Source organism: Dipodomys spectabilis, unplaced genomic scaffold, assembly GCF_019054845.1.
Source record: "Dipodomys spectabilis isolate Male_0828 unplaced genomic scaffold, ASM1905484v1 ptg000165l, whole genome shotgun sequence".
Taxonomy (NCBI): Eukaryota; Metazoa; Chordata; class Mammalia; order Rodentia; family Heteromyidae; genus Dipodomys; species Dipodomys spectabilis.
Genome location: NW_024870842.1, coordinates 1,073,483 through 1,099,053, shown reverse-complemented (window position 1 = coordinate 1,099,053; position 25,571 = coordinate 1,073,483). Strand labels below are relative to the sequence as shown.

General features: G+C 46.0%; 1 protein-coding gene across 1 annotated transcript; it reads left to right on the top strand.

Moving 5' to 3' along the window:
* Window positions 1-14,501: 14,501 nt before the first annotated feature.
* Window positions 14,502-16,468, top strand: Cbln1 (cerebellin 1 precursor). Its single transcript, XM_042693456.1, has 3 exons — window positions 14,502-14,765; window positions 14,929-15,048; window positions 16,271-16,468. Exons 1-3 carry the CDS (start codon window positions 14,502-14,504, stop codon window positions 16,466-16,468), a joined length of 582 nt encoding a protein of 193 aa, XP_042549390.1.
* Window positions 16,469-25,571: the final 9,103 nt, after the last annotated feature.

The following is a 25,571-nucleotide window of genomic DNA, read 5'->3' as shown; positions in this document are numbered from 1 at the left end:
GGGGCTCATCCTAGGTTAGTGCACATTGAGTTGGGCCACAGGGCCTAACTAAGTTCTAGTTATCAGATTAAATATTTATTTCGAATGGGATTTGAATTGCCAGTTTCTAGATTTTTCTAGGAGACAAAATGTCCTTTATATTTAGCAGAGGCTAAAATCACTGTACTGCAATAGGACAGATGGACTATTTTTTCCGAAAGATTGAGCCAAGTGCCAGTGGTTCATGCATATAACCCTAGCTACTTGGGAGGCTGAGTTCTGATAATCATGGTTTGAAGCCAGGCCATGGAGGAAAGTCTGTAAGCTGCTTATCTCTAATTAATCAGCAAAAAGCCAGAAGTGGAGCTCAAGTAGGAGAGCACTGGCCTTGAATCGAAAAGCTAATGGACAGTGCATAGGCCCTAAGTTCAAGTCCCAGTACCAACACTAAATAAATTAATTAAAACAATGGTTCACTATAACTTTGTGTCTGTTAATATAGAATTCAGAGAAAGTTAAATTTTTTTTAAAGAATCAATGAGTAAAAAATGTATGACATTGCTTTGGATGCTTTTCACTTTTAAGTCATTGGTGCTCAAGCATGCAAATCCCCTAGTAATTCTATTTTTCTCCTGCCTTTAACCTGCTAAATAAGCCACTCAAGTCATTGCTGGCATAGAAGGTGGTTGTTGTTGTTGTTTTTAATTGCTGTTGTTTTTTTGTCTTTTTTGGGTGCTGGTCTTGGGGCTTGTACTCAGGGCCTGGCTGTTGACCCTGAGCTTTTTTGCTTAAGGCTACCACTCTACCGTTTGAGTCACAGCTGCACTTCTGACTTTTTGGGGTGGTTAAGTGGAGATAAGTCTCATGGACTTTCTTGCCAGGGCTGGCTTTGAACTGCGATTCTCAGATCTCATCCTTCTTAGCAGCTAGGATTACAGGAATGAGCCACCAATGTCTGGTATAGAAGATTTTTTAACAAGAAAAAGTGTAATTTGATAGACAAGCTGACCTTAACTATCATAACTAAAAACAATGTGAGGGCACAATGTGCCTAACACCACTGTTCTTAAGGTGCACTTGCTGAGTTTCTACTGTACATGGGAATAAGGCAAATGCCTGTTAGAAAACCAAACAAAAGGAAAACAAATAGGGATCAAATTCTTACATATCTCAAAGTCATGGCTGTTAGACAAGAGTAATTTCATTAGACTGACACTTTGGATGTCTGGGTGTTTCTTTCTCAAAATGTGATATTTGTGGGCTTCTCTGTAAAATGCAATATTCATGTGACACTTTCAAAATTACTAATCAGAACACATTGTATGAGGAAAGTCCATGCTTTCAGAACACATTTAGGAAAATGAGTGTTTAAAAAATGAAGCTCTTAGCTAGGCATCAGTGGCTCAAGCCTGTAATCCTAGCTACTCAGGAGGCTGAGATCTGAGGATTACGGTTCAAAGCCAGCCCAGGCAGAAAAGTCTGTGAGACTCTTATCTCCAATAATTCAGCAGAAAACTGGAAGTGGCACTGTGGCTCAAGTGGTAGAGGCTCGTCTTGAATTGAAGAGCTCAGGAATAGCATCCAGGCCCAGAGTTCAAGCCCCATGACACCAAAAAAAAAAAAAAAAAAATGAAGCTCTTTTAGGGTAGGTTAATAAAAGCTGTAAAATCAATAACAGCACTATAAGCAATAAAAAAGAAAAGGGCACTGCAGTTGGTAGTGCTCACACCTGTAATCCTGGCTACTCAAGGAGGCAAAGACTGAGGTTTGGAACCAGCCAGAGCAAGCAAATCCATGAGATTTTATCACCAATTAACTAGCCAAAAGCTAGAACTGGAGGCATGGCTTAAGTGGTGGAGCACCAGTCTTAAGCAGAAAAAGCCAAGTGAGAGCTGAAACTCCAAATTCAAGCCCCAGTACCAACACACACACACACACACACACACACATACACACACACACACACACACACACACACACACACACACAAAACACAGGAAGGTAAAACTATAGAGAGGCAACAGGATGAATGTCCTGTTATTAAGTGATAGGATAGAACATAAGTGATAGGATAGTATATCTTAAAAATGAAATTTTAAAAATATTTGAAATATTAAATATTCAAAATGTCCAAGAAGCATAAATGATCCACAAATAAACTTATTGGTTCATCAAATCCTGTTACAGTCCAAATTGATAAGAATAATGTATATTATCTGTGCAAGTAAACTTATCAGCTCATTTGCAGTGAGCAAGATACCCAAAGTTTTACTGTAATGAATGTACTTCTCAGGATGTTATTAATATATCTTCAGGAAGAACTTAATGGCACTGCCTAGTTCCCCTTAGAGTTAAAAACTGAATGGTGTAAAGATGAGAAAGATGAACACTTAAGGCACATAAGTTTGATCTTCATGAAGTAAAAGATTAAAATACAAATATTCAATAGTCCAAGGTCAATAATACATGGCCTCTCAGTTCCCAAAATGTCAGACTGCAAAAGTATCACTTACATAATTGCTTGAAGCATACTCCTTTGAACTTCTCTTTTCTCTGTGTATCCTTATAACATGTTTTTGAAAATAGAAATGTAATTATTGTCTTGCTAACAGCTATAGAAACGACTGAAGGATATGGAAAAGCCAACTGCTTATTTCTGGCAGTAGTGTGTATGACTAGCATTTAGGGACAAAAGAGGAGAAAGAAGAAAAGAATGTGGTTTATCATCTTTAAGGATTTTCCAACCAAACTTCATTGTTTAACAGGAAATCGCCTTTAAGGTCAAGATAGAGCTACCTAAAAGCAAAAATATAACACTGCTAACATTTGATTGGCAGATGTGGCTTTGTGAGGTTCCGTGTTGTAAAAGCAAGAGGACAGGGCTTTAGAGGCAAGATACAGAAAACAATCCTAGCTCTGCCAGTTGAGTGATCTTGAACAAATCAGTTTGCCTCTGCTATGCTGTATTCACATATCTAAAAGTTTAAAATTAAGACAATCATCTGAAAGCCTCGTGTTGAGTCTCTGCATTTGTCTGTGGAAAGTATGCTAGCTTCAATAGATAATATTCTACAAATTCAGGTTATTGCTTTGTCTTACCAATTGTTACAACTACTACTTATTCCTGTCCAGCGCTGCCTGCACAGGAAGACTTCTAATGGTATCTTTTCAGTGGTTAAAGGTTTATGAATAACATGATTTTCGTAATGAGATTAAACCAATACTTTTCTTAAATGTGTGACCTTGGTCCACCCCACAAAATAATGCTTTGATTAGAGCAATGCACACAATAAAGGTCATCCTAGTTTCTAAGACATTAAACATCCTTTATAAGAGAGAAGTCCTTTTGAAAGAGATGTATTTATGCCAGGAAGAAATGATTTCTATTTCTAATTATGAATGAGTCCTGGTGAAAGCAAACAAGGGCCTGAGAGGCACTTCTTTGAGTTAAAAATGGGAATGGTATGAAAATTAGAAAAAATGAATGCACTATCATTTTGGCTATGTTTAGGGCATATGAAATTTTATTTTCAGGTATAAAAGATTAAAATTCAGATGTTAAGTAGTAGTCCAGGGTCCATAATGTGGTACCCCTCTGCTCCCAAGGTAGAATGAAGTGGAGATGGTCCTTGAGCATCTTTTTTTGTGGTTTGCAAGACTGAATAAGAGGGACAAATGCTATGATTCATTAATGGACATTATGAGCAGTTTAATATCTTTAAAAGAAATTCTTAAGTCATTGAAGAGACTAATAAAACTATGTTTAAACACATTTATTGTAGTTTAGATGTTGAAAGACACCAGAACTACAAAAAAGGTTAAACTGTAATCCTAACCAGAGATGCTAATAAATCACCATTTTTATATATTTTATCAGTCCTCTTCTAAAAAAATGAAGTTTAAAGAAATATTGTCATTTATTTATATACATACTAAAATAACTTAGCATCTTGTTTTTCCCATCCAATATTGATTACACTGCTAAAAAGCAATTTTTTGAGCCAGACCCTGATAGTGCATACCTGTAATCCTAGCTATTTAGGAGACTGAGATCTGAAGACCACAGTTCACAGCCATCCCAGGTAGAAAAATCCTTAAGACTCTTATGTCCAGTTAGCCACCAAAAAGCAGGAAGTGAAAGTATGGCTCAAGTGGTAGAATTCTAGCCCCTTGAGAAAAAGAGTCAAGCAAGAGAGGCCCCAAGTTCCAGTCCCCAGTCCCAGCATATACACACAAAACACACAACCATTTGGAGAATGTCTCAGAATCACAAGGAAATAATTCAGTATAAAATGGGGAGCTCCTGGAATTTTCTGTTTCATTGTATAAAAGTGAACCTATTCTGATTTTGAATGAGTGGGAATAACCCAAAAGACTTAGGCCTCTATATTTATCTGGTTAAAAAAAAAGTAGTCTCATCTAGCAATAGTATTATGGGGGACAAAGGGAAAAAATCCCTCTGAATTTGAAGTAGGGTCATTTCTTCTATACCTACCTCCTCGATCCCTCAGTTATTAGCTGTATTCTCTAGACCTAAAATGAATCTGCCTGAAGCAATGTTGAAATTTTTGCCAAGTGACTAGGAAATAAACATCCTTTTGGAGACATTTATGCTAGAGAAAACTTGCTCAAAACAGGCAAGTAGGGTTCTGTAGGATAAACGAGAGCCCTTGGTGCAGCTTCATCCTCTGAGCTTGGTGTCTGTGTCCTCACAGTGGCTCTTTGTTTCCTCCATGGTTAATGGTAGTATTTTTATGGTTCCTTACACTAATGAACTGCCATAAATCTGATTTTGATATTCCAGAGCCCTACCTTTAGCTTCAGGGCAATGTTGAGGTCGCACCCTATGAATTCTACACTCACGTTTTGCAAGATATACGCTCAGCAATGTGGGTGATTTCCATGGGAGAATATTCTATATAAAGAACTACTGTCCCAGCATAATAAAAAATCATTTATGAAGATGCATGAGACACAGAAAGCTCTCAATTATGTTCACCCAAGCACAATGCCAGCGCCTTCCTTCCCACTTCTCAAGGGGGTGGCAGAGGCTCTTATTAGTGAGAAGTGATACACAAGTGTTCCTGTGGTCAGAGGAGGAGAGTGGAAGACCCTTCTAAACAGGATGCAAACAGCAGGCTTTCTGTGCCCATGCATAGGTTGGAGGCCAACAGGCAAGATGCAGGATTCTGGATGTCCTGGGGGGAGGGGAAAGAAGATTTAGTAAAGCCCAGAATTCTCTAAATTGAAATGCTTTAAAATAAAGAAATATTGAAAGGACATCAAAATTTGTTTTAAAAACTTTTCACAGCTGAAAACCCAGGAAACTACTCTCAAGTGACAAGTGCAGACTTCCAATTGCTTCCAACTTTCATTTCTAGGCAGCCAGACTCACAATCTTTGAAGTCATTAAATTTAAAAACAGAAATGACAACATAGAACTTATCACGTTCATTTCCCAATTAACTCTCTAGATAGAAATGGAAGAAAATTTAAATGTCATATAGAAAACAGCCAAATCTTGATTGTGAGGCATCAAAAAAAAAAGCATGGCTCACTCTCATCATTGGATAATTTCCTGCATGATTTAGGGATTCACTCTGGTCAATGAGAGAAGGAACAATTTAATATTTGTATCAAAGTGATCAAAGTTATTAGGAAAAATACATGGCTAGTACAAAGTCAAGTCTCTTCTTCAGTCGCCTTCCAGAGGGCAGGCAATACCCTTGTCTTTGTTCACTGGTAAGTGATTAGTCCTATGAGTAGGCCATCAATATGTTACTGGCACCAGTGATGCTTCAGGAAAGAGGTCTCCAAAAGGGAGACCTTTTGGGTCTTCCTTGGGTACTGAGCTCATGATGTCATGACAGAACAATTTTAGGGCACATTGAAGTAGAGACCAAAAATGTTTATGGTAAAGCAAAGAAAAGGGAAGATAGATCCAGACATACTCTGAGTATACCCATTCACAGGTGCCATGTGCACTCTCACATCATGGGTATTTAGAAGGAAACTGTAGGTTTGGGCTTTGACTCTAATTTACCATAGGATGAGTGCTCCCTCTGTTCTGACATCTGACATATTCTGTCATTCTTGCTGTCATACTGCCTTATCAGGGGGCCCAAAAAAACTTTCAAAGTTAGACTGTTTATGAAATTGGGGTATAATGACTTGGATGCCAATGCTCTAAACAAGAATGGGTTCTGCTAGAATGGCTGTGCTGTGTGCTCTGGTCAAAGAAACTTGCTCTCCTGAGTCTATAGTTTAAAAATGCAGGCAGCTGACTCAGTAAGAATTAAGGTCCAACAATAAACATTCCAGGACCCCAAACTTGTGGGTCTTTGCTAAAAAAGCTATAGTAATCTCACATTATCTTGGTTAGTGGATTAAATACCAGATCACTTCATACTAATTGAGTTTAGAAAAAATATTCATGAAATGTTATAATGTGACAATGCAGCAGGTCTTTTTGTGGTACTAAGGTTTAACCTCAGGGGTCTACCACTTCAGCCATGTCTCCAATCCTTTTTGCTCTATTTTTATAACTGGTGTGTGTGTGTGTGTGTGTGTGTGTGTGTGTGTGTGTGTGTGTGTGTGTGTGTGTGTGTGTGTGTGACAGTCCTGGGGCTTGAATTCAGGGCCTAGATGCTGTCCTTTAGCTTTTCATTCAAAGGTAGCACTCTACTACCTGACCCACAGCTCCACTTCTGGCTTTTCGGTGGTTAATTGGAGAAAAGAGTTTCATATATTTTTCTGCCTGGGCTGGCTTTGAACCATGATCCTCAGATCTCAGCCTACTGATTAGCTAGGAATGCAGGTTTGAGCCAACAGCACCTGGCTGCTCCTGCTGTTTTTAAAAGAAAGTTTCACTTTCTGCCCAAGCCAGCCTGGACCAAGATGTTCCAATCCATGCTTCCTCATGTAGCTGGGATGACAGATGCATATCACTATGCTCAGCCTTTCTTGTTGAGATTGGGGTTGGGGGGGGGGGGTAGTCTCATGAACCTTTTGCCCAGGCTGGTCTGGAGCTGCAATCCTCCTGATCTCGGCCTTCCAGGTAGCTGGATGACAGTGTGAGCCACCATGGCCAGCCTCACAGATAAACTTGGATGCATGCATGATTACTTAAAAATGTTAACTGTACAAAGATATTCCAATAACCAGAATAAATAGGAATTTACTCAGTCTGTTCTCAGAGGCTAGTGAATACCAGGATGAAATAGACATTTTCATGAAATTTACTATAGCTTTCATTGCCAGGAATATCTAGGTAGCTTACTTGGGAAAAGTTTCTTTCTAATTGCCACTTTTCTAACTAGCTTTTAGTATACTACTTTGGTTTTTTTTTTGTTTTTTTTTTTTGGTCCGGTCGTGGGGCCTGAACTCTGGGCCTGGGCGCTGTCCCTCTGCTCTTCAGCTCAAGGCTAGTGCTCTACCACTTGAACCACAGCACCACTTCTGGCTTTTTTCTTTTTGCTTATGTGGTGCTGAGGAATCGAACCCAGGGCCTCTGGCATGCAAGGCAAGCGCTCTACCACTGAGCCAACTTCCCAGCCCCTAGTATACTACTTTGGTAAAGACAAATTATACTGGGCAGTAAATAGAGAATGTATAATTAAGTTAAATGGTTGCCTAACAGGATCGATCCCCTCATAAGTTTCTAAACATCAGGGTATATTTTATTGTGGCTTGCTTCCATTGTTATTTTGAAATAGAAAAACATCATGTGTTTTATGTAGCAATAATAAAATCCATTTGTTTAAAAGTTAAAAAAATTTGAAAAAAAAAAAAAGTTAAAAAAAATTGAACAGTAGAAGCTGCTATATTATCCTAATATCAAAGCATATTCCAGTAAGGTTTTCACATTTTTAATACTGAAAATAGCTTCTTTGTGAGCCCACAAAAGTCTATTTCTGACCATGTTACCAAACTCTTATAGTGCCAGATTATAGCATGAAATTTACTTGGTGTTTTAGTATTTCCTACTTTAAGAAATACTTAAAAATGTTCACATTAATATTCTCAAAAAACTGCATATATAAACTTACATTTGTTAAAATCTGTCAGTTTATGAGAAAGTATTTTATTAGCATCAATTCCTTGTACAAAGGCATTTCATTTTAACATACCCATTTATGTATACACTGCATCTTGATCAGTCACTCTTCTGTCATTCTCTTTTCTCAATCCTCCCTATCATTAGTTAATTCTTAAAATTTATGACAAATAGACTTGTGTGAATTATACTATTGGTAATACCATACAGCTACTCTGAATTGGTAATGATTAATCAGGGTTTAATTCATTGTCATCTTCTCCGCAATACAACCAATGATTAAAATAAGATGTGTTAAAGTCTGCTTCTGAAAGCGAAGCCAAGTCTTACAGTGATACAGTAGATTGGTGAGATCCCAGGGGGAAATAGAATTAAACTTAGTTCAAATGGAGATATTTTAATGAAAGATGTTGGCAGTGTCAGGGGACTCAACCTGATGAGCTGAGACTCTAGCCTGGCAAGTCCCACATTGAGGCAGAAGATAGAAAGGAAGAACAAATACTAGCAGAGTGAGAGCTGGAGCACAAGAGGCCACTGAGCAGGAGCTCTACTTATGAGAGGGGGAAACCACAGCTAGGGACATTTAGGGTCAGTTCTTCACACTACCTAGCTTAAATAGGGAGAGGACAGGAGGAAAATACTCTAACTTTGCCCCTACCTATCCCTGATCTCTTACTGGTCAGATGCAGCTGGAAGCCAGTTGGTAGAGGTCAGCCTCCAGAACAAGGGCAGTGGAAGAGGAAGGCCAGATTGCTCAGTGGTGGATGAGACCATATATTCAGAAGTTCAAGTGTTCATTTATCAGTCATCGAGGCCTGATGTAGAATGGAAGCTCAAGCTTGCTTCTCTGACCTAACTTCCAATAAATCCACTAGAAAATATCATTTGGGAATTTTACCTCTGAGAAGAATTTTAAACTATACAACTCTCGTACCTATTTTTTTTTTGCATTTTCCTCCCTTTGAATTCTATTTAACTTGAAAAAAATTCTTCCTGGTAATACAAATTAACAAACCCTCCAGATAGCGACTTTGTCCTAAGACCCTGTCTTGAAAGCTCTCTGAGAATAAGAATACTACACCCAGTTGTCAATAGATATCAGATACAGGAAGTTTCCCTGAAATTCTACCAAGATTAGTGATAAATTCTCCCAAATGCTAATCTAGCCACTCATGGATGATGGCAATATTTAGATTTTCTTTAATAAATGTTAAATGCTTTTGAAGTAGGTACCTGAAATATTTGTTTGAATGTTTTCCAATCTGTTAATTGTTTATATGTGTGTGTGTAGGTTTTGTGTATCTTCCAATTACAAGATAAAGGTGAACAAATACAAAGTATAATCAAAGCTACTATTTTCAAGAAATCTTTTTTTTTTTTTAGCAGAACCAGAAAAGTCGTAAATAGGGGTTCATCAAGTCTGTATTGCTGACTCCTGCTAAACACAGAATCCTGGTCTTGCTCACTGCTGGCACTCCATAAATGTTTGCTGAATTAGCTAAACCTTGGTTTGTCTCATAATCAACCATCCCAAACAGCACACAGATAATTACTTCTTGGAAAAATTCCAACTAGAGTCTGATGTTACTTATGTGATTTTTTTGTCTCTCTCAAGAACAGCTTCGTAGATTTAAATTATTTTATGATTTTTTCCTTTGACCTTAACATCATCTATGTGAATAATAGCTCAATACAAAACTCCTACCAGTACATTCCACTGCAAATTCAAGGCATCATCTTGGAAATTATGTCAGTTTCTTTTAATTGAGAGGAGGAGATAGTCTCTCAGCTACAGAGATACAAAATTTGGAACCAACATGAGTTAAAAATTTTTAAATGTTTTCTTTGATTTTTTTTACAATAAGATAAGAATTTTGGAAAGAACTAAAATGTTTTCACAAACCTGGCTTTTCTTAAGAGATAATCTTGTCTTTTTCCTGTATTTACTAAAAGTTTCTAGTTACAAAGTTAATTTTGAAACATAACTTAAAAACTTAGCAAAATACTGCATTTAACAGGAATCTGCACAGGCAGAAAAGATATATCCAGGAAGATGGGTTTATTTGAAAGTTAGAATATTAGTTCATACTTTGGTACAACTTAGGATCATTCCTAATCATTCCTAATGCCAAGGAATTAACTTGAAATGATGTTGACCCTTAAGATCCTAAATTTAGCACTTGTCAAAACAAGGTATACTTTCTCTTCTGCTTTAAGAGCAAGCAAACCAAATCCTTGGAAATAATATTGTCTGGGCCTTTGAACTACTCCAAAAAGAGATGTATACATTGAAAAATCCATATTGATTTTGGAACAGGACGGATTTGTTTCATATCCTGTGGGACAATAGTCATCTATTTCCTGAAGGTATTCTCTCATTCCAACAAAGGTGTTGGCTTACTTCACAGGGTCTGGGTGGGTTTGGGTGAGTCGTGCTGTCAGGAATACAACATCTCAAATGAAGGTGGTTGTCACATTCATTACTCCAATTGTATTATGGGGGAAATTCAGAGCACTGAAAGAGGAAATAAACCTTTGAGTTCACCTAAATGTAAGCTGGAATTTAAAGCCAAAGGTTATAACAGCAACAGAATAAATCCACCACTTGTAAGCTTATAGCTTCTTAAATTTTTTTAAACAAATACTTTAAAAGTTCTACAGACAGTGGCTGCTGATGGCTGACACTTGTAATTCTAATTACTTATCAGGAGGCTGGGATCTAAGGATTATCATTCAAAGCCAGCTGGTAAAGGACAGTCCGTGGCATGTGACATACTTATCTCCAATTAACACCAAAAATCTGGAAGTGGTCCTGTGGTTCAAGTGGTATAGTGCTGTCTAAAGTGATAGCTCCCAGGTGCATTCTCTCTCTCTCTCTCTCTCTCTCTCTCTCCCCCCTCTGTCACACACACATACACACACACACACACACACACACACACACACACACACACAACACACATACACACACGAATAAACATGATGGCTTCTGAGGTTTCTTATGGATTTTCCTCTTATGCATATAATTTCCCCCAGTCAGCATAATTAAGGAAAGTACATGTCTATTACAATTAAATTAGTGTTCATTATTTTTTAATGTATCCTTCATGGGATGGGGATGGGTAGAGGAGTCAACCTTTTTTAATCACATGGGAAAAGAGTAGAGATTATTATATCTTAAGAGTCTCAACAGATGTTCATCAAATGAGAATAAACAGTATGTGGCAGAGCCTGGAGGTGATTCCTCACTAATCTTGGAATGATTCAAGAGACTCTTGCAAGTAGCCCAAGTTTGAGACAATGAGCTTTGGACTGGCAGCTTTACCAATATGGCTCAAACAACAGGATATTGAGATGGTATCATATTAGATGTGGGGCACTTAGGTGGGTGTACTAGGAGAGAAAAGAAGGTAGGTGAATTGGGAGGCAGGAAGGTTGACTAAGTATGGGTCAGTTAATCATGGCTTCAGGATCTATCGGCAAAAAGGCCCAGGCCAAGGCCCTTAACATGTCAAATCTAGACTGCAGATTGGCTGAGATGGAAATACAAGATGGAGAATACTCAGCATATAGATGGTAGTCCAGTCCAGAAGACAGCATTGCCTACTATAACCTCAGCATAAAGATAAGAATAAAAAGAAAAGGAAGAAGATGAAGAAGAAAGAAGATGAAGAAAGAAGAAGAAGAAGAAGGAGGAGGAGGAGGAGGAGAAGGAAGAGGAAGAGGAGAGGGAAGGAGGAAGAGAGAAAAAAAGAGGAGGAAGGAAAAGAAGAGGAGGAGGAGGAGGAAAAGGAGGAGGAGAAGGAGGAGGAAGAGGAGGAGGAGGAGGAGGCTGGCCACGATTCTCTATACACCATCTTAGTCCTGCATCATGTACTCCATGAAAATAAGCTCCCTCCCTCCCACCTCTTGCTCTTGGCTGCAATTGTGGCTCAAGAGGCACTCAGTAGACACTGAAGAATGACTGACAATGTTGCTGGGATCAAAAGGCTAATTCTACCTGTTTCTCCATGGTCCTTGCCACTACCCTGATGTAGTTCCATTATTCAGTATTCACCTCCTAAGTTAGTTCTTGCTCTCACATTAGGCATAATCACAGACGGCAATGCTTTCTGGGGATGACTCAAAAAGAGAGAAATTGGGACCCTGTATAGAGGGTCACACCTGTAATCCCAGCTACTCAGGAGGATCTCAGTTCCAGAAGGCCCAGTAAAAAACGTGAGAGACCTATCTGAAAAATAACCGAAGCAGAAAAACTGGAGGTATGACTCTAGTGGTCAAGCCAGAGGCCCTGACTTAAAATCCCAGTATCAAAGGAAAAATTTAAGTAAAGATGGGACAAAAATTTTCTTGTGGCTTTGATTTAAAGTAAAATTGCTGCCTTATCGTCCACCCCTTTCCTTGCTCCTAACCCATGGATGTGAGAGTCAGAGATTGGCTTGCTCTCTAAGTTGCTATCAAGTAAGTCTCAGAGAGACAAAGGAGATGGGGAAGCTGGCAGGCATGGTTGCTGGAGATTCCCAGGCCTGTTTCCTTGTTCGGGCAAGGAACGTACCCTAGGGGGCAGCAGACCCGCCACCGGCGCAAGGCGGTCCTGTGCGGGACGAGCTTTCAGCCTGCGCCCAGCATCTGTCCAGGTTCCTGTCAGGCCCCCACAGGCCACAAGTCTGCAACCCATTGGCCGGGCACGATAGCTACAAGGTCGACTGGCAAGGCCCCAGAGCCAAGAGCCCAGCGGGCAGTCTCTGCCTTTTTACTGCCCGCTTCCATCCTCCTGATCGCGGCTTTCCGCAGCCAGCCTTGGGACTCGCCCTTCCTCTCACCAACCCCGCGGCTCTCTGACACTTCGTAAAGCTGTCGTTTTGGGTTTTTTTTTAACTTTCAAGTTTGTGAGTACGTGTGTGCGCGCGTGTGTGTTTCTAGGTGTAGGAGTGTGGTGAGAATTCACTTAGGGTTGAAATCACCCTTGAACAACCTCCCACAAGTCACAAGATTTGGTGTCTAAGCTGCAGACAGTGACGTTCAGCCACGCGTGGGTAAAGCATGCAGAAAAGGTGCCCAGTACACCAAAAGTACGCATACAAAATACAAACATCAGATCGAGGGCCAGTGAGAAGCCCGTGAGCGATCAATGAGCCCGCCGCGGGCGACGCCCTCCAACTTTCACTACTCGCTGTTGTAAGGAGCACCAGGCAAACCGGATTCGTTTTGCCATCCACCCTCAGCGGCCCGGCCCCGTGCCGCACTTCACAGTGCTCGGCATTCTGTCCCGAACAGGTGAACGAACGCATTCACGACTGACCCCTGGCCCGTGGCCGGCACCTCCGTAGGCGGGCAGGAGCCTGACTCCATCTTTTTGGTTGCCGACCCGGTAAGGGGCCGTGGGGACCCCGGCACCAGCAGAGCCCGGGCTGATACAGAGCCACTAGCCTCCGGGGCCTGCAGAGCCCGCTCCCCGCGCGCCGCGCCACGTGGGGAGGCCCTCACCTCCACACCCCCCCCCCGCCCGGCCTCACGCAGGCCCCGCCCTGCCCGCACGCAGCCGGGCCACCGAACGACCCCCCAAGCCCCTGTTTGCCCCGTGCGCCTGCGCCCACTGGGGGGCGCTCCCCTTCCACCCCGCACACCCGCAGGCGGGTGCCTCCTGGTCCTCCGCGATGGCAAAGTCGCGGCCCTGGCGCGCGCCTCCTCCTACCTGAGGACTGGCGAAGGAGGCGCGCGAGAAGGGCCGAAGGGACTGAACGGGGTCCTGGCATGAGCCAAGTGGCGAGAGGGCGAGCGGCCTCAGTAGATAATCCGGGCGCGGGCGCGCGCGCGCGCGCGCACTCCCCTCCCTCGCTCCCTCGGTCGACTCCCGGCCTGAGCGCCCAACCCTGCTGCCGCGCGCCGCCCGCCTCGCCGCGCCTAATAACAACGGCGTCCGGGGTCAGGTGGCCGCGCGCGGACAGGGCAACCATTGGCCCGGCGGGGAGCGCGGCGCGTCAGGATTGGTTGGAGGGCGGGGTTTCGGCGCAGGCGGAGGCGGGGCTTAGAGAGAGGCGGGCCGGGCGAGGGCGGGGCGGGGGCGGGGGCGGGGACAGGCTGTGGTCTGCGCCTTTGTGCCTGGCGCGCGCTCTCCGCCCGCTCCGCTGCAGCGCCCGCTGCATCAATAATTCAGAGCGGCGGCGGCGGCGGCAGCGGTGGGTGCGGGCAGGAGGCGGCGGCAACAGCGGGGACTAAGCAGCAGCGGCTATGCATCCAAGTGCGGCTGGGCAGCCGCTGCACCCCTGAGGCCCGGGCGGGGCTCCCAGAGCTTCGGGCGGGAGGACGTTGGTCCCAGAGTGCGAGGAAGATCAGTAGAGTCCAGGGCGGCGTCGGCTGCGCTGCGCACAAAGCTGAGGAGGGGGCCTCGGAGCAGGGCTGGGGAGGGGGGCGGCTGGCGCTGGCAGCCCCCGGGGTGGGGGGCGGGGTGGGCGCCGGCGGCGCGATGCTGGGCATCGTGGAGCTGCTGCTTCTGGGGGCTGCGTGGCTGGCAGGCCCGGCCCGGGGGCAGAATGAGACGGAGCCCATCGTGCTGGAGGGCAAGTGCCTGGTGGTGTGCGACTCGAACCCCACGTCCGACCCTACGGGCACAGCTCTGGGCATCTCTGTGCGCTCCGGCAGCGCCAAGGTGGCTTTCTCTGCCATCAGGAGCACCAACCATGAGCCGTCCGAGATGAGTAACCGCACCATGATCATCTACTTCGACCAGGTGAGTGTCCTTCCTCCCGAGGCGTGCGGGCTGGATCGGAGGGGGTGTGGGACGGCGGAGGAAGATGTGATGTCTGGTCCTCGCCAAGGGCCCTGGGGAGGCACGGAGGCCACAGCCCGGGAAGCACCCCGGTCTACTCCCCTTGGTTTCCGTCTCTTTATAGGTACTAGTGAACATCGGGAACAACTTTGATTCAGAACGCAGCACTTTCATCGCCCCTCGAAAAGGGATCTACAGTTTTAACTTCCACGTGGTAAAAGTCTACAACAGACAGACCATCCAGGTCAGCTGCCGCCTGGGGGGGGGGCAGGCCCAGTCCTCCTTGGGGACCTCTAACCCCAGGGGAGTCAAGAAAGGGCTCTGTGGAGGGGGAGGAGGAGGGAGAAATACAGCTGCATGTGCTGCGGGCTGCTTGGAGGTGCAGACAGCCGGGCCTCGCTCTTCTGCGGCGTGGACTGTCCCTTGCTATCCCGGTCGCTGGCTTTCCTGGCCGTATCCCCACAGATGGTTTTCTGTCTCAGCCCTCGGAGCTACAGGACTTTCCTACAGGACTCCGGGGACTTTCTAAAATGTTTGTGAGCGCCCCAGACAGCTCCCGCTTTTCTAAGCTTTCCCAGATTCCGGCTTTCAGCACCATGGACAATACCTTCGACTCCCAGCCCAGGAGCACGCCCCGAGGCTCGCGGGCCTTCAGCCTGCAGAAAGGACTCAGTTCCCCTAACCTGACGCCCTGAAGGACGTCCCTTTAGGGGAGATTCTGGTTCACAGAACTCACAGCTCCATCCCTGGCGTGTGTGGGGTAGAGAGAGAGAGGAGGGAGGGGGCGTGGAGACGTCCAGGTTTCCCTAGATCGCTGGGAGAGGCGGAAAGCGCCGCTGGGAACAGAGTGCCGGGCCCTTGGCTGCGTTGCCACCCTCCGAGGCGGGGCACGGCTGGAGCGGAGGAGTTGAGCGCGTGGTTTGAGGACGAAGCGCCGAGTGCAGTCCCGCTGGCAGGGTTTCTAATCAGCCAGAAGTCTCGCCTCCAGTCCCCACGGTGTCGGGGTCACTGGGATCGGGAGGGGCCAGGGCTTTGTTGGTTTGTTTGTCTTGGCTATTTCGGAACGCCGGGAGCTGAGTTAGCCCGAGTTTCTCTTTCAGGCTCTAGGAAACAGGAGAGGTCAAAGTCTGGGGCGCTCGAGCCAGCCGCGGGCTCATTAAACGGGGTACTTACTGCACGGCCAGCCTTCGCTTGGCGCGATCGTTTGAGAAACTGGGATGAGTGAGAGTGACTCTCGCTTTGGGAGCAGATTCTGTCTCTCACTCAGATAGGCGATCTTTTCGTTTCCACTGAGCCCGCGGCTGCAGGAAGCGGCCAAGTCCGTCTCCCCCTGGCTCCCCTCTCCCCGGGGCTTCCAGGCTTTCGTGGCGGCCAGCCCCGCGGAGGACCTTCACATCTCCGCCGCAGCCTCGGGTGCCGCCGGGCTGGCCTGCGCCCCTTTCTAAACCGGCCTTTCTCTCTCTCAGGTGAGCCTTATGTTGAACGGGTGGCCGGTGATTTCTGCCTTCGCTGGTGACCAGGACGTGACCCGGGAGGCCGCCAGCAACGGAGTCCTGATCCAAATGGAAAAAGGCGACCGGGCATACCTCAAGTTGGAGCGAGGGAACTTGATGGGGGGCTGGAAGTACTCGACCTTCTCCGGATTCCTCGTGTTTCCTCTCTGACTGGCTCACAGCCGGAATGGAGGCAGGAGAGGGAGTACAAAAGAGGATGAAAGTAAGAGGGCGAGGAAGCAAGGAAGCGGCCCCGCTTGAACCCCTCCTGCCCGTCCCTCTAGCCGCGCGGGGAGTCGAGGCGAGCACGGCGGGCGGGCGGACCACTCGGTCCGTTTCCTTTCTAAGAGAAGTAAATTCCGCTTAGCTATGCGTACTCCCATTTCCAAAAATAAACTCACCACTCCCATTCCAGTTGCAGTAATCAAGAACGCGACTGCTTTGTCATTGTTTCCGACTCCTATATTCAGGTTCCCAATCAGTTATTTAAAAGAAACTGCATTTAACTATATAAAGTGAAATCTCTCTCCGTATGCCCCCATTCACCCCACTTAGTGAAACCGGATGTTTCTCTCTCTCTCTCTCTCTCTCTCTCAGTTTGTACAGGGGGTAAGGTGGTTTTTTTTTTTTAAATTTTGAACGGGGAAGGTGGTTTTAACATGACAAGCATATCTCTTCTTCACACACCCGCTCAAGAGTTAATTAGCTGAAGATGCTTTGTATCCTCGGCTGCTTGTTACACAAGAAAGGACTCACCTTAGTGGTGACTGGTTCAAAATATACATAAATATATATATATCATTTGTACACGAAGAACTCTTCCCAGTGGAAACTGGCTGTATTTCGTATTTCTATGTCCTATTCGGAGTGGTCGTGACACCCAAGGCTGCCTGATGTTCTGATGCTTGTCAGTGCCCTCGTGTTCTGTGGCTCCACTAACCGCAAGGAGGTTCTTCCGGACGCTTCCTCTTCCTCTGTAACATACGTGTGAATAGCCAAAATTTAATTTTGCTTTAATCCAATAAAGTCAAAGTGGAACTTTTATTTTATTTTTCTGAAACAGCTTTCTATACTCTGCATCTTCCCCCACCTGTGAGTTGGGGGCCCGGGGTACTGGAGACTGAGATTCAGAAAAGCGGCAGGCGACTTAGAGGAAAAAAAAAATTAAAAAAAAAAACCAAAACACCACGCAACCAGAAAAGGAGACAGGTGCAAAGGTTTCCTGGCAAAGCTGGCCCTATGCACTATGTCTAAGAATGGGCCTGCCTTCGTCTGTGCCCTCTCCTTCCGCGCTAGCCTAAGAAATCTGCCCCCAGTCCCGCTAGGCCCGACGTAACCACGGGGCTGGGAGCGAAGTTTGGTTTTTCTAATTCCAAAAGCATTCAGAATCGTTCCAATGGGAGGACCTGAACCAGCCTGCCCGGGCAACGGCTTTCCTGGATGTCCCCCACCTCCCTCGGATCCTCCATTCGCGAAGCAGCAGTGTGCGTTCCAAACCACTGCCTACCGAACCCGGAGTCCAGCCGCCGAATCACCGGGAGCCCCGCGCTCATTCGCAAGACTTTTTATTCAAGAGGTTCGTCCAGGAGTTTTGATTGTATCGGAACAAAATGTGAAAGCAAAATTGAAATAAACGAGTTTGTTTTGAGTCTGGAAGGCTGACCCAATGGCTTTGGCAGCCCGGCACCATACAGCCGGGAAGCGCGTGGGTGGAGGAAGGTAACTGCCTGGGATCCACCACCTGGGACGTCCTCTGGTTCTGGACCCTTTTAGAGTCCCCCCCCCCCCCCCCCCCCCCCCGGCCAAAGATTCAGGGTTGAATTAATTGGCTGGGAGAGTGGGACGGAGAAAGGGTTGGGGAAAGGGGGATTAAATAACAGCACAGCAGGAAGCATTTCTCCGATTTACTCCTGTGGCTTGCCTGAGTTAGAGATTCACAAAAGCTTGGGTCCTCTGTAGAATCCTGGATCCCATTACTCCTCTCTCAGTCTAGCTGGTCGTGGTCTATCTCTTGTAGCAGAAGCCAATTGCAGCCCCAGGGACAGGGGGCCTGCAGTGCCACAGGTGGGGATCTGGGGAGTGAGGAGCGACCTGGATGCTTTTCTCTTTCTGCCCAACAGTTCCATATGGAGGATCAAAAGGATCGCACAAGAATTAAAACAAAAATAGACAAAACAAAGTAGCCAAAGTGGTAGCTTTGTTTGCAGTGTTCCTGCTGGGAAGGGGGGGTCAGGGGCAGCTGCAGCGTGAGGGCAGAACTACTTCCATCAGTAGTTCTTGGGTGCAGAGCCTGTCCTTCGGACATGTGGAGACCCGGTCTGCATCCTGTAGCAGAGACTCCAAAATGTGCAGGTTGGTAGCCATCACCTTTAGAGCCCTACGGGGCTGCTGATGGGGTGGTCCTCATTCTTCTTGGAGTCAGAACTAACCAGACTTTTATGCCCCTGGCCAGCATACTGGGGAAGCGCCTGGTTTTATAAAGCCAGGGAGGAATGTAAACATTTTCCCCAATCCCTCCTGCTCTGTAGGTCCAGGCATTCTCTGTTCCTGAACCTTGTCAGTTGGTTCTTTTGCCTTAGTTAATTAGTTCTGCCCAGAGAATGCAGTGATTAGGCTGGGTGTAGTCCTATGTGACCGGAACTGAGGCTCACTCCTGAGTCTCAGATTTGGGACCTGCCTGCAAGCATGAGCCCTCAGGAGGAGAGGTGAACTTCCCCTGTGATGATGCTCTGGTTCTTGGAGGAATGTCTCAGCTTCCCTAAATATTTGACATTGGAGATCCTGCTTAATCTGGCTCCCTCCTCTTCTTCTTCCCTCACTGGCCCTTTCCTTTGCCATTTCTGTATCTACTTCCAACCTGCTGTTCTGCCCTTGATGATAAAGTGCACTTTCCCTTTCCCTTTCAAAGGCTTCTCCTATCCATGGAGAACCTATGAAATTCAGTGAAAGGCCACACTCCTGTCCCTTATGGTGCTGCTCCAAGGAGCATTCACAGCCATTCACAGCCTTTCCTCATCCTGTTCTCTAGCCAAGTATCACCAGGCCCAAACCTTCCCTTAGCCTGAGTGAGGCTATGGATAGCTTTCTCCACACCTCCATGGGCCTGGCCTGTGATAACTGGACTGCTTCCCTCACCTCTTAGTGAAGGCAGAGTGAGAACTTAGGTCAGAGGCAGGAGAGTCTATCTTGGCCTCAAAATTGGACTCCAGATGGGTCAGCCTCAGACTCCAAGGGAGAGAGTATGACCTGGGAGGTTGGCAACCTGGAAGGGAGCTGGGTGGGGAAAGGGAACCGAGAAGAAAGTGCCTGAAGCTAGTGGGGACTTCCTCCTGGCCCCAAGCACAGGATGGGGTGGGGGGAGCAGGCAAGAAGGTAGAGAGGCTAGTCTAAAACCTGCCTCTCCCCTTGGTTTCCTTTTAAAGCTTTGAAGCCTCTAAGCCTTGTAGATCTATGGTCTGCCTTCTTCTTTTGTCTAAATAGCACCAAAATGTTTTAGATCTCAGCCTCCAGCCATTCCAGGACCACCCCCCTAATTCAGCCTCACCCGGGTGTGAAAGACCCACCCATAGCCCAGGCCCCCTTGGTTAACTTCCTCTTCTCCCATTTCCAGGAAACCTTTACACAAATGGACAGAGCTCCCTTCCTTAGCCTCCATCTTGGATGTGTAGCCCACTCCCTCCCCTTTGTTGCCTCTTGGAGGCAGACTGCAGTGATCAGCACTCAGCTAGACCTAAGGACATGATGAGAGGAATGCCTGAAGGTTTCTAAGATACAAGGAGTTGGCCCTTCACGCTGAGCCAAGCATTCTGGGCAGGACGGAGTGGACCAGGGCTTTCTGCAAAACAGTGTCAGTGTGTGCTGATCCTGTGCTGGCGGCCGGGCTCTGGGACTGGGCAGCTGCTCTACCACCACTAGCAGAGCAGAGAGCACACACAGGGTATGCAGAGCAAGCTGAGCTGCATACTATGGCTTGGCTCCCTGTCTAGCTTATCTGTTCCTAAAGAGAACACAGTCACCCAGAGGGAGAGGAGGCTTCACCTTGATGCTTAATTGTGGCCTTACTGAGTCGGGGGAGGGGGAGGCAGGACAGGTAGAAGGAATGGGTGGAGCTTAGGTGGGTCTCAGGCCTGGGGCTCAGTGAAAACCAAAGACTCCAGATTCAGCAATGCTACCTGCTGGCAGCTTCTGGTTTTACAAGTGACCTTGTGATACCCTCTCCCCACAATTTGACCTTATTTTCCAGGTGGTATAGCTTTTCTGATCCAGATGTCCTGGACTTTAAGCCTTCTCCTCCAGTAACCCAGCTACCCCTCTCTCAGCAGGCTCTTCTTGAAGGCCTCACTCTACTACCATTTAAACAAAACCCCTTAACTGATTCTAGAGGAGCTGAAGGTCAAGTTCCAAGAAGCTCAGGCACACTGCCCCGAAGCTAATTCCAGGGTGGAAAGGAAAGCTTCCCAGGGGACAGTTACAAAGGTCTCTTGTTCTTATTGAAGATACATGCACACTATTATACACTCTCTCAGAGCTTCAGTTTCCTCCTCTTCCAACTGGGACCATAATTTCTTTACAATAAGGTAGTTGTGAAAATGTTGCTGAAATTAGAAAATGCTCAGCCCTGGTAGATGCAGCATAGATGTAGACTAAAAGCATCAATAAAGAGGGATAACCACCTGGCCCATCTCACCATCATAGAAACAGGACCCAGGAGAGCCCCACACTGAAAGGGGGAACACAGCCAGAGGGAAAGGGGCACAACACACATATGTACATGAATGGTAGTGATAGGAAAAGGATCCTGGTCCCTTCTTTCACCTGCATACTTATTCCATCCCTGCTCCCAGCTCTTAAACCCACTAAATACCTTCCATATCTGTCCCTGTTGCTTACTTATTTGCACTGACCAGTGTGAACCACTGTTCTCCATCACATGCTTTTCATTAGAAACTGAGCCTTGCTCCTATGTCTGTCCCTTTACAGGTACCCATCCTCTTCAAGGAAGCAGCCTTGTCCTCGGCTTACTTGGCTCAATGCCTCCATGATGTCCAGCGCAGAGCAAGTGTCCTGTGACAGTCACGTGAGCAAAACCAAATTATGCCTGGCAGGATATGGACACAAACTATGAAAGCATCCTTCAAGGGACTTCCAAGATCTCTACTCCCTTTACCCCCACTGGTGACAAGCACACTGATGAGAAGAACTTCCTGAATCTGGGCAGATAGGGGAGGCTTCCTGGGCACCTCTCCTTACTGTCATCTCTTCTTATTTCACTCCAAGTCCAGCCCATCTCCAGTAATCAGGAGCAGTAAGAAAAGGCAAATCTTAGATATATGGAGAGGTGTTGTTTGTTGGGAGGTTTTCTGTCTGAGAAAATGCTGGGCTCTGCATTGATGAGGCTGTCCATAAAGCTGTGTGGACCAGCCCAGAGACTCAGCCTGTGCTTTGTTAGAATCAGGGATAGACTCCCCTCTGTTCTGGGCAGCCAACAACCTGACCTCAGAGCTCAGCTGGAATTTTACCTCATCTCATTAGGGAATCCCCTCAAATGACCACCTGAACTCTCCTATCCAGGTCACACCTTGACTGAAACCCTACTAGAGGCTTAGCTCTGGGAGGGTTGGTCCCTGGAGTGTGTGCCGTGCAGTGTATGCCTTGTGCCTGGCACAGTGACAAGGGTGGTAGTTGTTGCTTAGATGCTCTTTGAACATATGAGTGAAGACAAATGGGCAGATGGACGGAGGAATTATTGGTTGTCTTGATTCACCAGACTGGGAAGTTCACAAAGGTGAACTCTGTAGCTCCCTTGTTTACAACTCTACCTAAGTGCCTGGCACAGTGGCAGGAATGAAATCAGCATGAAAAAGATTTCCTTTCTTTCTTTCTTTCTCTCTTTCCTTCTTTCTTTCTTTCTTTTCTTTCATCTTTTTACTTTGGCCATCATGGAGTTGGCACTCTAAGTCTCCTGCTTGCTAGGCAAATGCTCTACCACTTGAGCCACACTCTTGATCCTTTAGCTATTAGTTTTCCTTTTTTTATTTTCAAACAGTCTTATGCTTGGGCCATTGTTGGAGTGCAATCCTCCTACTTCTGCACCTTAAGAAGCTGAGATTATGGATGTGTACCACCATGTTTGGCTGAAAAGCATTTCCCAAATGAACACTTTATTGCAGGTACTTTGGGCATGGAGCTTACTAGATTGTGAGATTGTAGAGTGTGGGCTCAGCATTGTGCTCCTATGGAGATCCTCTCTGTCTGTTTAACAACCATGCTTGTTTTAGGAGGGAATAGTCTTGAATCTGTTGTCTGTAGTTAACTCACTGTTTAAGTCATCTTTACATGCTGCTTGCCCTACCCTGTGCCCAGTATCCTTTGAGGACCTTAGAGGGCAAGAACCATATTTTATTTTTCTTAAAGGACAGAAACACTCTCCCCTTTCCTCTTGCATCGAATACTATGACTCAGCGCAGGCTGATTGGTGGCTTTAATAATCCAGGATCAAGCCATGGGTAGGTGCCAAAACCCTTAGAGATATCAGTAGGTAACAAAGGTCTGATGATGCCAGTTAGCTTGTGGTAAATGGTAGCCACACAGGCCTTGGGCATGAGGGGGAGAGGGTTGCTCCCTGCTCGTAGTAGTCCACAGAGCCTCTGGGTTTTGTTCTAGTTGAAAGCAGAGTGAACTCTGAAATTTCTTCACGACTGTTTTAGAGCATAGAGGTAGAGTAAGAAACGTCTTCATGACTACTGTAGAGCATAGAGGTAGAGTAAGAAACGTCCTCATGACTGCTGTAGAGCATAGAGGTAGAGTAAGAAACGTCCTCATGACTGCTGTAGAGCATAGAGGTAGAGTAAGCTCAGTTGGTTTCCTCTGAAGAAAATCAAAGGTTTTCCACACCTCACCTTTCTCCAGCGGGGAGTTCAGCCCAACGAAGAGTTCTCTGGGATGCTAGCTAGCTAGCAGCAACCTGCTTACTCAGGTGAAGCACTAAGAGCCCTTTCTTCCATCATCAGAAATTGCTGCACACTTTCAGGGAAACTTTCAAAGAGGGAAGAGGGAATTACTAACAAAGGAGAGGCAACTGGGCATCTCTTCCTCCCCAATTAAAAGACAGCTGTGTGCTCTGCCTAGATCTGGTGCTAGAAAGACTCTCCTTTGTATTCAGAGAGACTCAAAAATAAACTCCCAGGTGTATCCTTTGCCGCGAAGTTCAGATGATTTTATAATGATGGAGTGGTTCCCTATATGGTATCAAAATGCAGCTGACAAGGAGCTGCTCTCTTTCTAACTCATCTTGATCATAGTTGGTCAATTTCAGGCTCAGCAATGTTGTTAAAGCTCTCTCTTGAAAGAGTTCATTTCAGGTGAATGGCTTTGTTTGCTTATTGTATGTGCAACACCAATTGAGCCAAGGGCGCAGAGTCCGGTCACAGCTCATCCTCACATGGCAAGAGTCTGGTACGTTGTCTTTCTTCTCCTCTAAGCTTTTGATGTCTCCCAAGTGAGATCCTAGCTGTCAAGTTTGCCAGCACATGGTGCTAAAACATCTCTGCCACCAATGAGTGATGTGCGGATCACTGAGGGTCCCACACTTTCAGCCATTTTCCTTGACTGCTTTAGTGTGTCCCTGCCTCTGTTATAAGAAAGAGGGACCTAGGCTGGGGTCAGAAATAAGGAGTGGCATCACAGAACCTGTAGGGTCCCATGCCAACCTGAATTCTGTGAAATGCAACTTTCCCTGGTGGCCATTAGGTTCTCACCTCTGAGAATTCTGCTGTGTAGGCCCATTTCACTGGGGCGGGAAGGGTGAGGCATTTGAGGCTGGGTATGATAGGTTACACCTGTAAGACCAGCTACACAGAAGACACAGGTAGGAGGGTTAAGGTGGCTCATTTATCTGATTAGCAAGTGTGAAGCCCTGAGTTCAAATTCCAGTACTACCAAAGGGGAAGAAAAAGAAAGAAGGAAAGGAAGGAAAGAAGAAAGATGAAGCTCGTAGAGCTGTGGCATAAGACAAGACTTTGAAGTCTCCTGAATCAATTTTTCCCCAGTGCCAGTGTATCTCAAAACAGAAAGCAAAGCACATAAGCCCTCTACCTGAGATCATCCATTGTGAGCTAGAACTCCTGACTGTGGCATTCAGGCCTTTGGGATCTGTTATCTGTGGGCCTCTAGAAAGCATTCTAGCTTTTTCCTTGTTCTAGAAAATGCCAAGCTCTGTCACTGGCAGAGCTTTTGTACCTGCTGACCCTCTGGGAGCAATTGTCTTCCAGCTTCTACTTGTTAGATGACTATTTCCTTCCCTTCTTTGAAATCTGAGCCAAGTTACCTTTTTACCCTCTAATATTGGGTTGCTTCTCCATTACCAGCAGAGCTCTTTTACTTAGCCCAGGTCTGTTCTCTTTATGACATTGGCAAATGCTAATTTATCTGTTATTTCTTGTTCTCTCTCTCCCTCTCCCCCCACTCCCTTTCTCTTTCCCTAAGGACAGAGCCTTGATTTATCTTGGGTCTCCTTTTGAGTTGGGAAGAAAGAATGGAACAGGAGGGCTTGGTTCATGTATAGAAGACTGAGTGATGGCACAGCCACTTAGCCATGTCCCTTGATCAGTCTCCTCTCTGGCTAAGAGCCCACTACCACCAGAAGCCTCAGTGGTTCCCAGGGGAAGTAGGCTGTGAGCATGAGGTCACAGACGGGTGGGCTGGGAAGTTAGTCTTTCAGTCATACTCTGAAAGATGGGGCTTCTTGCTGTTGCTGTTGTGACAATTGGTTGATTCAGCTGAACCACACCATTGTGCTGGGAAAAATGGAAGTTTGATGTGAATGATTGCATTTCTCCTACTGAAGTTCCCCCAGAACAGAGAAACAGAAATAAAACAGGAAGGAGCAAAGGGACCTTGGTCAGGGCCAGAGGTGCCAGCAACCAGGTTGTTATTCCCGTCACTGTAGCTCAGCTGTGGTGGACGGAGGGTGAGGACAAGGAGGGGAATAGGCCTGGTGAATCACATGCGAGAGAGAAGGCAATGGTTGTGGTGAGCCTGGAAGAACAGCAAGATGAGACTAACAGATGTGAACTCCTACCCACCAGCCCCGACCGAAAACTGAAGGCCCCAAGGATCCCACATTAGCACCCCACCACTGCTACCATGATTCCACTGGTCCCATAGAAATCAAGCACGGGGCCTGCCTTTCCCTCAGTCCAGCGGAAGGGCACCTACTACATGGAAGGCAAAAGTCAGGCATGCTCTCTGCCAGCATTATTTCTTCCTTCCTGTG

Excerpts from the sequence above, each read along its gene's own strand:
- Cbln1 (XM_042693456.1), top strand. The coding sequence starts at position 14,502 with ATGCTGGGCATCGTGGAGCTGCTGCTTCTGGGGGCTGCGTGGCTGGCA. Across the intron at positions 14,766-14,928 it reads TGATCATCTACTTCGACCAG|GTACTAGTGAACATCGGGAA; the intron begins GTGAGTGTCCTT and ends GTCTCTTTATAG. Across the intron at positions 15,049-16,270 it reads ACAACAGACAGACCATCCAG|GTGAGCCTTATGTTGAACGG; the intron begins GTCAGCTGCCGC and ends TCTCTCTCTCAG.